The 14,716-nt window shown below is 60.1% G+C and overlaps 2 protein-coding genes across 3 annotated transcripts in view; one reads left to right on the top strand and one right to left on the bottom strand.

The window, feature by feature from the left end:
* TBC1D2B (TBC1 domain family member 2B) overlaps window positions 1-4,604 on the top strand; it is an 87,613-nt gene extending 83,009 nt beyond the window's left edge. For both annotated transcript variants that reach the window (XM_022580168.3, XM_022580170.2), the window contains exon 13: window positions 1,425-4,604. In XM_022580168.3, the coding sequence (XP_022435876.1) occupies window positions 1,425-1,620 (196 nt within the window). In that variant the 3' untranslated portion in view covers window positions 1,621-4,604. The remainder of the gene's footprint in view (window positions 1-1,424) is intronic.
* A 2,536-nt stretch (window positions 4,605-7,140) lies between these two features.
* ADAMTS7 (ADAM metallopeptidase with thrombospondin type 1 motif 7) overlaps window positions 7,141-14,716 on the bottom strand; it is a 57,336-nt gene continuing 49,760 nt past the window's right edge. The window contains exons 19-24 of the mRNA XM_089906930.1: window positions 13,028-14,410; window positions 11,897-12,049; window positions 11,257-11,430; window positions 11,029-11,175; window positions 9,839-10,001; window positions 7,141-7,497 (exon numbers count right to left, since the gene is read on the bottom strand). Coding sequence (XP_089763056.1) covers window positions 7,340-7,497; window positions 9,839-10,001; window positions 11,029-11,175; window positions 11,257-11,430; window positions 11,897-12,049; window positions 13,028-14,410 — 2,178 coding nt within the window. The 3' untranslated portion in view covers window positions 7,141-7,339. The remainder of the gene's footprint in view (window positions 7,498-9,838; window positions 10,002-11,028; window positions 11,176-11,256; window positions 11,431-11,896; window positions 12,050-13,027; window positions 14,411-14,716) is intronic.

Genomic DNA, 14,716 nt, shown 5'->3' with positions numbered 1-14,716 from the left:
TGGACACTTGGATTTCAGGTGTATGGAGCCTGTGACTAATAGCTGTTGGAGAAAAGGGGCTGGTCACGCAGGCCTGGTTCCCAGTCCCCAGCCAGCATTTTGTTTCACAGAGACCCACACTGAGTAGGCCTTTCCTGCTCACGAGTTCTAGAACATGCTCTGGGGAGCTCGGCTCTTAAAGCCAGCCTTTCTGACCCTTTACCTCCTTGCAGGAGCATCCTCTGGCTTGGAGTGAAGCATGTCTAAGGTGTGAGTGTTTAAAAATATAAGAGGGAGGGACTTCCCTGGTGGTCCAGTGGCTAAGACTCCGTGTTCCCAGTGCAGGGGGCCCGGGTTCGATCCCCGGTCAGGGAACTAGATCCCGCATGCCACGGCTAAGACCCGGTGCAGCCAAATAAACAAAATAAATAAATAAAATTTGAAAATGTATGTAAGAGGGAGGGATGCTAAGGGCATGTACACGTCACAGTAAAGCACCCCACGTGATGGGGCAGCGGAAAGGAGCGAACGGTTTGTTTTCTGACAGGCGGGGAGGAAGTCCTGTGACGCTGCTGTTTCATCACAGCCTCTCCCGGGTCTGCAAGAGCACCAGGCCTTAGATCCTTGCTGCTGGGGCCGGCAGAAGGGAGGCGGGGGCTTAGTGTGCGAGGAACCGGCTTCTGTGACAACACCAGATGGCTGTGGCTGCCGTGATTAGTGCTGGAAGCCCTTAGCCAGGCCTTGGGCACCTGCTGGTCCTGTTTTTATTAAACCGCTGGCCAGTGGTTAGGGGCAAGGTACCGTGATTTTAAAGTATTTACTGTAGATGGGTGCCTTGACCTGGGGATAGTACGAAACCCACAAACTGCACGTCTCTCCGTAGACTGCGTCTTGACACCTGTCACACCACTGAGTCTGACAGTTATCCCCAGGTTTGCTCGGGCATCCGTGCATCCATTCACGCCGCGTCAGTCCGTCCAGTGACAGAGCCTTTCTGAGCGCACCCTGCGCCAGGCCTCATGCTGGTTCCGAGGACTCAGAGGCACGTGGCCCCCACCATCGCTGAGCAAGTGCCAGACCCCGTCCTTGTGCTCACGGGCGGCAACTTGAGTAACCCCATGCCCAGGAGGCAGCACCGCTGTTATCTGAATGTACAGATGAGGAATTGGGGGCTGGAAAGGGGGCTCACTTTCCCTGTTCTGCATCCCATGGGGAGCGTGTGGTGGAGCTGGCGTCTGGATCCAGGCCGGCGTTCGGGGGCTGCCCCTGCAGCCTCTGCATGAGCGCTGGCCTCCGAGTGACATATCTACATCAGGCCCTCAACGTGGTGTCCGGGGTCCGCCTCCCCACACCCCCAGGCCTCCAGGCTGGGCTGAAATGAGTGCTGTGTGTGAGCTCTCGCCTGAGCCCCCCTGATGCTCTGTCTCTGTGCTGTGTCCTGCCAGGAAGCTGATCGGCATCTCCTTTGGGGACCTGAACCCATTCCCCCTGCGCCAGATCCGGAACCGGCGCACCTACCACTTGGAGAAGGTCCGGCTGGAGCTGACGGAGCTGGAGGCCATCCGGGAGGACTTCCTGCGTGACCGGGACACCAGCCCTGACAAGGGCGAGCTGGTCAGCGACGAGGAGGAGGACTCCTGAGTGCCACCCACTCCCAGCCCGTGACGCCGCTCTTCCTGCCTTCACAACCAAAGTGTGCCAAAAGGGTGAACTGCAGAGATGTTTCTGCTCGTTTCAAAGCCAGAATGTAACATCCGTGGTCTCTGGAAGTCTGCTGGGCAGATGTCCAAAGCCACACTGCACTTTCTCATTTCCACTCGGGGTGGGGGTCTAATCTGTTTACAGCCATCTTCATGCCATGGCACGTGGCTACTCGTATCCCGTCATGCTTTCCGCCTGATCAGTGCATCGCTAGGCTTATAGCTGGCAATTTTCAAGAGCCTATTTACAGCATCTGTCAGCTTTGTTGGTGACTCTGTGCTTAGAAAACCTTACGTGGGCCATCTCCCCTCGTGGTACCTCCTGTACGTCGTGGGCAATGTTTTAAACAGTTGCTGTGGAGGGTGCCCACTGCACTTCACACACTCCTGGGTCAGAGTCTGACTGCTTTGGGTGGCATAAGGTTGGTGTGAATAAAGGGACTTCCTTAGGAAAGGAAGCACATCCCTTTTTCAGAAACGGCCTATAGAAAGCCCACAGACCTTCTGCTGGTGGCTTCAGGGTGCTGGCCGTGCCCCATTTCTGGGATAGCTTTTGCCCTTCCACGCACAGCCTTTCAAATAGTAACTCCCAACCTGCTGGGGGAGGGCCTGGCTCTCCAGACACCACACGCTCACTGTCCGCATGGCTCCACGAGGCTCTGTGCAAACCTCTTCTTTCCATCTGAGAGTTGACCCTTGGTTCATTCTACCCGTGTGGATGGGATTCCAAGGAAACTGTGGATCATCGTCCTACACGGCAGGCCCACCCTTGGTTGGGGGGATGGAGGGAGCTTTTCCGGGGGTGCTTTGCAGGGCAACGGTGCAGCTGCAGAGTGAATGCTGTTGGGCAGCTGGGAACTGTGGCTTCCTCGGGAACAGCCAGTGTGTCTGGCTGGGACGGCAGGAGGTCGGCTGCCAGGGCCTGGGCTGGGAAGCCTTCACTTGAGGTCAAAGCTTTGGCGAGCCCTCCCAGACGCGTCCCCTCCCCACTGCCACTCGGGGGCATCCTTGTTCTCAGCAGCTGGCCTCCCCTGTGGGGTCACCATTGCTCCCAGTATGTGAGGCTGCCTAGGTAATTCTGGGACTTAGAGCACTACCGTTCTGAAGGCCTGGAAAGAGGCTTTGCCACAAGGAAGGTTATTTTTGCTTAATCACTCTGTGGACCATCCCTGACGTGTAGATATGAGACAGTGTTTCCTGGACAGTATCACTCAAATAGGAAAGAAAATTTTACACGGATTTTTTTACACTACCTGGAAAAAATTGGAAATAATCCTTAGTTGATACAAAACACAGACTATTGAAGCAGTGTAGTTTGAAGCAGCACTTTTTTCATAAGCTTTTTTTTTTTTTTTTCTGTCACCCTTCTAGCAGTATCACAGCTAGGATGGCGTTTCAGCGTACTAGACCAAGCTCAACTTTTCTTTGGTCAAGCTGGTTAATTTGATTTCTCACTGTGTACAGGGAGCTGGCCTCTGTATGTTGCCAAAAGCCTTCGTCTGTTTTCGGGTGTCAAGAACATACTTTATCATCGTTTTGGTCTTTGGGAGCAGCTGTTTGAGGCCTGCCGTTTTCAGGAAGTTGCCTTGTGAGTTGGGCTGCGGCCTCGCCACTCTGCACAGACCCCCGCAGGACCACTGGGGCTGCTGGAGACCGCCTCCCAGCCCCCACCTCCCACACCTGCTGTCAGCCCAGCGGCCAGCAGCCCAGGAGGTGCAGTAGGAATGGGGTTGGGGCCCCACAGGTCAGCTCCAGCTTCCTTGAGACTTCAGTTTCCAAGCTGATTTCCCCCTGGAACTGCTGTGTCCTGTGGGCTAAAATGCTGCCTTTAGGAATATGCTTGTTTTGTCTGTTCTGCCTTGAAAAGACTCATCTTAAAAGCACCTGAATTGGGCCCAGGGACCAGCTGTGTGTGGCCGGTGTCAGCCGTGCCCTGAGCGGCGGTGGCGTGTTAGTATTTCCAGGCTCTCAGCATCAGTGGTCAGGCAGTGGGCATGGGAGAGCAGAGAGAGAGATCGCGGGGGAAGTGGACCAGGAACCCTTGCTAGGAGGTTCTCCTCTCTGGAATAAAGCGCTAGGTGTCTAGAGGGTGGGAGAGGGAATGCTTGGCCCGATTCCAGACTGGGGACGGGATGGAGCTGATTCCTTCCTCCAGAACTGTAGGGTTTGGTCCCACTATTTTGAGCCAACGCTTCCCCTCTCCTTGTGCTGTTGAGGAGAGAGCTGCTCTGTACCCTCCAGTGCCTCCCCTGCTGGTCCCATGGGGAGGGCCCTTCTGACAGGTGATAGCCTAGGGTGGGGCGGCCTCCAGCCTGCTTCCCGGGCACACACACCATGGCCAAGGGGAGCCGTGCTCATCACACCAGGTGGGAACTGCCACCTTTCACGTTGGTGAGCTGTTTTGTGTGGGTTGAACATTTGTTAATACTTTTGTATATTTTCAATACAGTTTATATTTTTGTAGACTATTTTTATCAAGGTTTCCTAGATTATGTACATCTATTTTATATAACAAGTTCTTCTGCGTGCACGACTCCTTTGTGCGTATTTATGTAAACCTGAGCCTCCGGAATCGCTCTGCACCTCTGTGCCATCTCTGGCCTCTAGCCTTGACCATCACTGACTTCTCCTTATGTATGCATGGGCCCACTTCTTACCCCAGGTAGCCTCGGGGCTACTTGCAGTCATGCCGACAGCTATCCGACAGCAGCCAAGACTGCTGAGTGCTGGGAACAATTCTGGTTTCTACATTCTATTGATATAGGAAGTACTCTAGGCAAATAGCCAGTCCTTTTTTTTTTTTTTTTTAAACTAAATGTATTACTGCACAAATCCCTACTCCTCACTTTGCACGGTGTTGCCTTTCTGCCTGTGTTCTGGGCAGCTGGGCATGCCTGGGGCCATCCTTGCAGGCAGGAGGCTGGATGCCAGCAGTGGAGGACTCGGGGCGTTGCCAAGTGACTCTTTCCTTTTATGTCACAGCAGCTTCTGTACTTATCTTCAAGTTAAATTTTGGAATTGTCATACTAAGAGGCAAAATAAACAACTAATTTGTATAACCTTCTGGTTTGAAATGCAGTTACAGTCACTTGTGATGGGACTCAGCCCCAAGGGCTCGAAGGTGCCTCAGGGCTTATGGGGGGGGCGCGGGGGGGGGGGCTCTTCACCTTCCAGCTGGGTGTTTCTGCATCCCCGTCTTTGGTTTGCTCTGGGCAGGTGGCACAGAATGCCTGGGAGGCCCTTGAAGCCACGGCCAAGCTGCAGGTGAGGGCTGGAGGCACTGGGTTTGGCCGAGAGCCAAGAGCTGGAGTTCCCTGTGTCCGGAGCAACCCCCAGCCACAGGGTGGCAAGCACCCCTCCTTCCACCAGCTGTGACGTGCCCTGCCTGAGTCATGGGTTGTTTGCCTCCTGCCTAGGCTGACAGCTCAGTCCCAGCTGCCACCTGGGACACCACTCCCCGCACCCCCCATCATCGGAAAAACACGAGAATGATTAAGACCAAATGTCTTTCTACAGTGTGATGGTGGCGGGGGAGAGGGGGGGAGCTCCAGTGAGGATTCCCAGACAGAGCCGGCTGCTGAGTCTCTATCCTCCTGGGACACGGATTCAGTGAGGCTGGGGGTTCCTGAGGTCACAGCACACAGCAGTGGCACAGCTGTGACTGGGACCTGAGTGCTAGCCCCCGTTCAGTGTGTGGGTCAGGGGCCCACAAGTAGAGGCCCTGCTCCCTGTCCCTTGTAAGGGGTTGCTCTTGTGACAGTGCAAATCCCTAGGAAGACATTACTCACACCATGGGTCTCCAGGGCCTCCTCTGGCCAGCCGGGCTGCTGCAGACAGACAGGAAGCAAGCCTGACACCCCTCCACTCTCAGACAGTGCGGTGACGCTTGAACTCACGCAAGCCCCAGACTGCTCTCTGTGCAAAGCTACCGTGGGGCCTGCTCGGGCCATCTTCCTACCTGGTCAGAGGGGTCAGCTGCTAGAGGTGGCCCAGAGCTCAGAGCAGGAGACGATGGGAGCTTGAGGCCTGTGTAGTCAGGGCATATGCCCTGTGCCAGTCACCTCCCTCTCAGAGCCTTGGGCTTCTCATCTGAAAATGGGGTGCTCACTCCAGCTCCATGGAGTGTGTTGATGATTAAATAGGGTGTGATGTGTGATCAGAGAATGGGAAATGGGAGAGCTGGGCACTCCAGCACCCTTCTGACCCTTGGAGGGGCCAGCCCTGGGACAGACACTTGCTGACTGCTTCAGCCTCTGATACCGTTTCTTGGTCTCAGTCCCCGAGGAGTGATTTTCATCCCCCCTCCGCCCCCAACACACACACCCAAGCTGTGAGTAGCCACCACACGCAGAGCTCCAGAACCACCATTCACATCACAGCCTGTGAACGGCAGACACTGTAGAATAGAATGAGTGGTGGTCCCCCATTTGGAGAAAAGGGATAAACCCCTTCCAGGAGTAGGACTTGTGAGCAGATTGTAAAACGGTCCAGTCCAAGGCTCATAAGGAGAGGTAAGGGCTGGTGCCTGCAACAGGTCACTTCCTGGAGACAGTGTCTAGCCTTCTCCGGCCTCCTCACTCCTCACCAGGGCCCGGGACACCTTCAAAGCACCTCATGCGCATCTGCTCCCTGGTGTGTTCACCACAGCCTGACTCCATGGAACTAAGTGTGGCAGGCAGGGAAGGGCTGGCGTGGCAGGTGCTGGGGAGCCGGACCACATGTCAACGTAGCAAGAGCCCAGCGCCTGGGATTGTCAGTGAGGAAGAAGCCACCATACGTCCTGGCCTCAACCGGCCCAGCCCCACCGCTGAGTACAGAGAAGATGAAAGAAAGGGACAAGTGGGGGCTGAGAAGGGTGTGTCTGGCCAGACTGCCCCTCCCTCCACCCCTTTGGTGCAGATAAAGAGTTAAGAGTTAACAGATGAAGCAGAGGGGGCCGGGGATGTGTCCATGGGGTTCACTCCAGGGGGCAGTCCCTGCTGGTGACCAGATGGGCCTCGCTCCTCTAAGGGCGTGTGGCTCGATCCCTGTGAAACCCAAGTCTCTGGTGAAGACCACAGAGTGGGGACATGGGGGAAAGGGCTGGGGGGGCCTGGTGAAGTGGAGGTGTGGAAGGATTGTGAGTAGGGACCAGCACCCCTGGGCCTCTGCCAGGCTGCGCCTGGTGCCCAGAAAACGCTCCTGCCGCCTGTTACCCGGCCGTCTGAAGCCCTGCACACACCGCCTCTAGGAAGCCCTCCTCCGCTCTGCTCCCTCAGGCCTTCCTGCCCACATGGGCTCTTTTCCCTTCTCCCCTGTGGGCCTCCCAGAGGAGCAGATGGAAAGATGCTGTCGGCCGCAGCAGAGGTGTAGTTTCTGACTTGAAATTCCCCCAATCCAAGAGAAAGCCAAGCTGTACTTCGAAACGGCAGATGCCTGTTTATGTATAACAATAACAATAATAATAATAAATGTTAGGCAAACTGTTAGAATAAAAAAATACCTTTTCTGAGGGGGAAGGGTCCCCAGCCTGCCACTGTCGGGGGGCCGGGTTAGCACCATTAGGGCGCGAGGGGCGGGGCTCCACCGCAGCCCGTGCTGGGCACTGAGGTCCTGCTGGGTGCTGAGGTCCGTGCATCGGTCTGGCTGTGCATCCTGGCCGCGGGGGGCCGGGGTGTGGGTCAGCGGCGGGCAACCCGCTGACGGCCGCGGGAGGGGGCACCACGCCCAGGTGGGGGACAGGAGCGGCAGCACTGGGTGCGGACGGTGGGCAGCTGGCAGCGGCCCAGCAGGCGCAGCGTCTCGCAGAAACCGAAGGACAGGCGATCGCGCTCACAGCCTAGGGCTGGAGGGGGGGCGGTCAGGACCAGCAGGCGGGCACCGGAACCGCCCCCCTCCTCCCACCTGCACCCAGGGTGGAGGGGCTTCCCTGAGATTTTAGCTGGGCCGTCTCCCTGCCCCCCAACAGCCTTAAGGAGACCTGCAGCCACCCCCAGAGCATCGGCCTCCTGTTTCTGGAGGGGCTCCCCTAGGCCTGAGTTACAGATCTCCAGCTGTTGTCCTGCCCCACCTGCCCTTGGCCTAGGCCCCCACCTCCAGGACTGGAGAACTGGCCCTGCTGGGCTCAGGTTTCCAGAGGAAAGGCCCCGAGACCCCAGTCCTGACCGCCTCAGGTGCTCACGAGAAGCCAGAGAGCCTGCCACCCCTCTCGGTCCCTGACCCTGCGAGACCTGACAAGACCTGGCACACAACGGAAGTCCCAGGTGCCTCCTGCCAGCCTACAGTGGCCCCTGCCCAAATGCACCCGTCCTGCCAGACCTCCCTGCCCCCTGCAGCCATGGGCTGCGCTCAGCTTCAGCTTCCGGGTCACACACCAGAACAGTCCCATCACCTGGGCCAGGCACGGAGGCCCTGACAGAGCAGGTGTGGCCTGGGCCATCAGCCCGTCAGCAGAGCCCAGGCCTCTTGAGGAGGGCCAGAGAGAGGCTGCCTGCCCGGGGCTGAGGCCTGGCGGGCCCTCCTGCCCTGTGCTTATCAGAGCTATTTTGGGAAGTGGCTTGCTTCCAGCCGCCCGGCCTTGCTCCCCGCTGCCTGTGACAGCCCCCAGCTGCCGCCTGGCCCTCTCACTTCAGCAGACATCCCAGGGGAGGAGAAGCAGGAAGGCAACTGGCAGCCCTGTCCCTGGGACATCCCTGGGGCCCGGCAGAAGGCATGAGGCAGCGGGCAGCCTCCTCCACCCTGGCTTTCAGCAGCAGCTCTAACCTACGTATCTGCAGACCTGCGTCCTGTTCCCACTGTGTGGCCTCAGGCAAGTTACTTATCTTCTCAAGGGGCCCCAGTTCCCTCCGCTGCCAGTAACCCCACCTCCACAGGCAAACGGATGTGGCCGTGCTAATGTCAGCTGCCTCACCGTGATGACCAAGTTTCCAGGCTTTCCAAACGTCCTGCCACACAGCCCCACAGATCATCAAAACATCCTGGGGACTCCAGGGTCTCGGCATGCAAGTCACTTCCTTGGCTGGCCTCTACCCTTAAACTCGCTTGGGTGCCAGCAGCTACCTTGGGGCTGTGTGCAGGAGGCACGGAGGTGCTTGCTGGATGAATGCTGAGGGCTGGGCGCTTGGGGTGGGTGGAATTTCTGCTGGGCCTTGAGGTAATGGGATTTGGGGCAGGAAGCCTGTCCCTCCCAGTGGTGTGGCCAGCAAGGGATGGCAGTGGCTAGTCCGGGCTTGCCCAAGGGCTACCAAGGAGCCAGTCACTGGTACAGAATGCAGACTGCGGCAGGTGCCTGGAGGCCCTGGATGCCAGCTGAGGGCCAAGGACTCTGTCCTAGGGTGGCTCTGGCCTAGGGGCAGGAGTCAGACAGCTGATAGGCATAGGAGCTGCTGGATTCTCTTGACTGACAAAGGTAGCCCTAGGCATTCTTCCTGACCTCATGATGAGGGATGATAGCGTCCACGAGGGAGAGGAAGAAGCCAACCTTCCCTGAGCACTTCCTGGGCTCTTCACCCCAAGACCTCATTTATGAGGATGGGGGTTGTCTGCCCCTTTATGCGTAAGACAGGGAAGTGGAGCCCAAGACCATAGAGCTGGTGATGGGAGGCCAGGTGTGACTCCAGGGCCAGTTTCCTGTTTTCCAGCACAGCTGGGGGTGGCTAGGGGTGGCTGGAAGTGGCTGGGCTGCAGGAAGGAAGCGTGTGTGTGCATGTGCGTGTGTGCGTGTGCGTGTGCGTGTATCTATGTCCAGAGCCACCTCTGCCACAAGCTCTTCCTCTAGGACCCAGCTGGCCGGGAAGCCACCAGCTGCTGGGAGCTAGCAGGGCCCTAGGCGGGAGGCCCCTTCCTGCGGTTACGCTGCTCACTCTGGGCAGCCCCCCCCCGGCCAGGAGATGGACGGGCCAGAGCTGGGGATGGGGGCTCGCCCAGGCCTGAGCGCCACACAGTTTCAGGAACATCCCCGGCCTCGCTCTGGGAACGGGGGGTAACTGAGACCCCTGAGCTAAAGAAAGCTGCCTGCGGGGCTGGACTCCCCTTGGCTCTGACCCCAACACAGCCCCAGCCTCTGCGTGGCTCCCTGTCAGTCAGCCAGTGCTGTAGGGGGACGGTTCCATGACTCTCCATCTCCCCACCGTCCACCCTGCCCACCCCCCGCCCAGCAGACAGCCGGGTGGGGCACTCACGCGGAGGCTCAGTGAGCTCACAGTCCTGGGTGCCGCACGGCCGCGAGCTCTCGGGCCAGGCCTCGTGGCCACACTGGTCGCTGTCTTCCTCAGGCAGCCCAGTCTGGGTGTTGACGCACTTGACCAGGCGCCGCTGGACGCCACCACCGCAGGGGGCTGAGCACTGTGGGGAGCGCGGGAGGGGTGAGCATCCTCTTACCAGCCCTGCAGGGGGGCATCCCAGGCGCGTCCCCAGGGCAGCTGCTGCCTTCTCCAGGAAGCCTAGCTCATGGTTCCCAGCCCCATCTCTCCAGCCTCCTCAGAGGGTCGGTCCTGTCCCCAGAGGCCACTAGGTGTTCGCTTGCAGGAACTGCATCTGCAGAGCGCAGGGGAAAGCTGCCAGCCCCTCACACGGGATGGGACGTGCCTGAGAGGCCTGGGCAGTGGCTCCGGGGCTGGAGGACCTGCTGCAGCCCATGGGCAGTGCAAGGAAGGGAGAGAAAATTTCTCAAACAGGGCCCACCATCCCAAGTCAGGCTTTGTTCTTATCAGTTGGGGTCTGATGTTTTTAAAAAGCCGTAAAAATAAATTTAATCTGTGCCAACATCGTGCCAGGCCCTGTGCTAAATGCCTCACTGTGTGAGAGGAGCATCTAATGCTCACAACCCCACTTTACAGATGAGAAGACAGAGGCCTGGCGAGGTAAAGCAACCTGCCCAGGGTCCCTCAGCAGCCAGTGGGACAAGGACTGAGATTCCCAAACAGGCCTGGCGGGAAGTGTCCTGCCCAGCTGAGGCCTCACTGGCCACTCCCGTACCCCCTCCGCCAGTCTGGTCTTTGCTTAGTCTCCTGAACATCCTGTGGCTGTCACTCCTGCCCCAGGACTTTGCATTTGCTGCTCCCGTATGCCTCTCCTTCACATCACAAACCCCTCCAGTCTCGCTCTGAAGTCCCCCCCCCCCCCCAGAAGGCCTTCCCTGACGTCACAGCGCACATCCCTTTTTCTTTTAAGTCTGTCTCCCTGGTGGGCTGTAAGCTACAGCAGGGTGGGGACCTCATCTGGCCACCACTGTATCTGCAGGGACCACAGAGAGCCTGGCATACAGGACACACTCAACAACTCCCTGCGTGAACAAAGGTCTGATGGATGCCTGCTGACACGAGTCCCCCCTCTGCATGTCCTCCCCGCACGAAACCCCGCGCTGGCTCACCTGGCCCCAGGGCCCCACCACCCACTGCGTACAGGGGTGGGTGTTGCAAGGCCGTGTGCTGTTGGGTCTCAGCGCCTCCTCACAGAGGCCCGGCTCCGGGCACGTCACCAGACGCTGCTGCTCACCACCGCCGCAGGCCTCGGAACACTAGGAGGGCCGGGGAAGGGGTCTGGGCGCTGCTAGGCTCTGAGGACACCCCCGCTCCCATCCCAGACCCCCAGGCCTCACCTCCCTCCAGGAAGAGATGTACCAGCTGAGGCAGGGCTGGGCCCCGCAAGGCCGGCGGGCAGGCGGCTTGGCAGGCCCCGGCTGGCAGTGGAAGGGCCGCAGCGGCTGGAGGTCCCGTGTGTCCACACACTGCACGTCCCGCACGGAGGAACCCCCGCCACAGCCGCGGGAGCACTGGAGGCCGAGGGTCCCGCGTGTGGATACACCACCACCACGTGCACGCACACGAGGATGCGGTGAGGGCTGTGGCAGGGCGAGCGTTGGGCACTCTCACCCCCACCCGCGGCAAGTCCCTTAAGGGCCCCAGGGAGAAGCCATGGCGGACCAGCCTTGGGCGGCGGGTGGCGTGGCCAGGGGCTGCCCCGGAATGGGACAGATGGAGAAAGAGTGGAACAAAGGAGAAAGTGAAATCCCGAGGGTGACAGAAAGGAGAGAAAAGGATACAACCAGTGAGAGAAGGGGAGTGGGGCAGGTTGAACCACACACAGATGGAATGATCCCAGAGGCTAGAAATAGAGTACAAAGATGTGCAGCACGGAGCACCCCCGCCCCCGGTGGCCATGGCTGACCCCAAACACAGGCCACGGGCCGCAGAGCTCCACCCCGGGCCCCAACGCTGCCCGCCTCCTCCCTCACGCACCTTACTCCAGCTGCCCACGTGCCAGGCAGCGCAGGGCCGCAGGTGGCAGCGGCGGGCGGGCTGGGGCCGGGCTGCGGGAGTGCAGTCCTCCTCTCGGCCGGAGCTGCAGCGCACGGGCCTCCAGACGGCACCCAGACCACAGGTGGTAGAGCACTGGGGGCAGGGACGCAGTGCCCATGAGGGCCGGGCAGATCCCTGCACCCTCCAGCCCCCCAGCCAGGGGAGAGGGACCCGCCAGTGCCTCAGTTAACTCGTCTGCAAAATGGGCTCCTCCACCCACCTCCCAAGGAGACCATGAAGATGAAAAGTCAAATCCCCTGGCAACCAACTGTCCCTGCTACAGGAGACATGTGTGAGGTGGCCCGGCTGTGCTGACAAGGCTCACTGCTTCCCAGAATCACTTGGGAAGGAAGTCTGGGTTCCTCACTGGGCCTCAACCTGTCCCTCCCACGCCAAAACTAGGGATCTGAACAGAAGCAGCTCACTTCCCCTATGGTAACAACCTGGGGACGTTGGGGTGGGGTAGGGGACACAGGACAGCTTCTTGCCATGCAGTTCAGACCCTCACAGGCCCGACAAAGCAGGTGGAGCCCTGAGGGGAGAACCAGGTGGCAAGGAACTGCACAGCACCTGGAGGACCCAGGCTGAGCCCCGCCGGGCCTGGGGACCATGGGAGGAGGCTTTCCCACTGACACAGCTGCCTGGGGTGAGCTCCCTATCCCTGGAAGCATGCAAGCCAGAGTATGAGAGGGCCGGTCACCCTGGCTGCCCCTCATTTGTGCCTGCCCTGCCCTCCCAGCGGCCCCCTGTGCTACTCAGGAATGAGCCTCTGGGGACCCTAGGGATACAGGCCCCCTTGCCCCACCCTACTGTTCAGAAGAGAAACTGAGGCCCAATGGGGCAGAGCAGCCCCAGGGGCACATGGAGGGCAGTATGACTGAGCTGGGGCAAAGTTCCTCCCACCTCACAGAGCCTCCACTCACCACGGGCTGTCAGTTCCCTAATCCCCACCCACCCAGGAGGCTGGACAGACAAGGCTTATATCCTGCTCTGCTCATTTTCAGAGGAAGTGACCAAGTTAGTGAGGTCCTGCTTAACCCTCCGGCCCACCCCGACCCCTGCACCACTTGCCTCACTCCAGTTCCCCACTTGCCAGCTGGCATTCCTGACGGGCAGCAGGTCTACGGGGGGCCCCTCCTCTGCTGGGCTGGGGTCCAGAGGCCCAGGGGCTCGGCTGCCGTTGGCCGGACTGTCCTGAGCTGGTATGGACAGCAGCACAGGGCTTAGGGGCGTCTCAGGGCTGGGGGACTCAGGCTGGCCCAAGGGCCCCAGGCTCAGGGCAGTCACCCAAGGCACGTGCCCTAGGCCGGTCGGAGCCTTCAGAAGGAAGGTTCCTGGCATCGCCAGGGTCTGCAGGTCCTGTAGAGCCAGGCCTGGGGTGGGAAGGGTGGGAGTCCCGGGCTCCAGGGCACTGTCTGTACCCTGAGTGTCTGGCAGACTGGCGGTGGGAGGAGCGCCCCCAACGGTGGGCCACAGCTCACTGTCCACAGGCCCCGGGCCACCCTCCAGCGCTGGTTCCCAGGCCAAGGTGCCACTCGTCCACAGCTCTACTGTGTCGGGACTAGGAGAGGAGTGGGAGGTGCTGATGGGGGACGAGGCGGGCAGCGTGGGGCTGGGTCTTTGGGGCGCTCTGCGGCCCAAGGATTCCTCGCTGTCCTCGGAAACCTCATTGGTCCTCTCCCACCAGGGAGGCGGCGGCGGCTGGCTGTGGCTGTCCCCCCCTCCCAGCAGCCTGTTCTGGCTCCCAGGGGCGGCAGGCGTCTCCACGCTGACTGAAGTCGGGGGCCAAGGCAAGCTGGGGAGCCCAAGGTCTGGGGCTCCCATGGGGGCATCTTCCTCAAATAAGAAATTGACCAAGGAGTTTCCAGGGCTCTGCTCCGAGGGTGGGGGTGGGGAACGGCTAGCCTGGCTGGGCCAAGGAGCAGGGGACCAATCTCCCAGTGCCCCCTCATCCTCAGGCCCAGAAGGCTCTGTGGTAGGCATGGGGGTGCCCACCGGAGGCTCAGCAGCACCGCTCAGGGGTGGGGGCATCCAATCCCCTGTGCCCGCCAGGTCTGCGTCAGGCTCCTCAGAGGGCCCGTAGGACAGGTTCTCATGGAAGTTAATGAAATTGTAGTCGTAGTAGAAGTCGTCAACGAACACGGGCCCTGGCGGGCCCAGCTCAGGGTCCTCCTCCCCGATGGCATTGCCCATGCCAGCCGGCTTGGCTGATGAGGGGGGCGGAGGGCGTGGGGCTGGGCGGTGAGGAATGAAGTCGACCTCATTGAAGAGCTCGCGGCTGGAGGAGCCGCTGCCTGAGCCTTCGGGGCCCAGCACGTCCAGGGCCCTCGGGCAGGGCGGCAGAAGGCAGGTGGCCTCGCTTGCCGGCCGCTGGTCCTCAGCGCAGGGGACACCAGTGTCATTGGTGCAGAGGATTCTTCGGTGCTGACTGCCTGGGCCGCATGACACAGAGCACTAAAGGGAAGGCCAGGGTGAGGGGATCAGGGCCAGGGGAAGCTGGGGCCTGGCAAGGTACCCTGCTCACTGCTCAGTGTCAGTGTACAGGGTCCCAGGCAGCCCTCTCTCGCCCTGACCAGCTCGAGACCATGACTTGTGGCCATGGCTGGCCAGGGCATCCCAGCCCCTGCGGCTTTGGGGATGGGGCCGGACCTGGAATGCCCCAGGCCCCTCCCACCACGGTGCCCGGCAGTAAGGGCTCCCCAAAGGCTGTCTCTGCCTCCCTGTAGCCCAAGACCGATGGCAGAGCTGGGGGCGGGCCCC

The sequence above is a fragment of the Delphinapterus leucas genome, chromosome 2, assembly GCF_059928025.1.
Source record: "Delphinapterus leucas isolate spDelLeu-1000000601 "Yukka" chromosome 2, BTC_Dleu_Yukka2, whole genome shotgun sequence".
NCBI classification, from domain to species: domain Eukaryota; kingdom Metazoa; phylum Chordata; class Mammalia; order Artiodactyla; family Monodontidae; genus Delphinapterus; species Delphinapterus leucas.
Note: the sequence above shows the minus strand (reverse complement) of the source record. Positions and strands in the feature narration are given on the sequence as shown.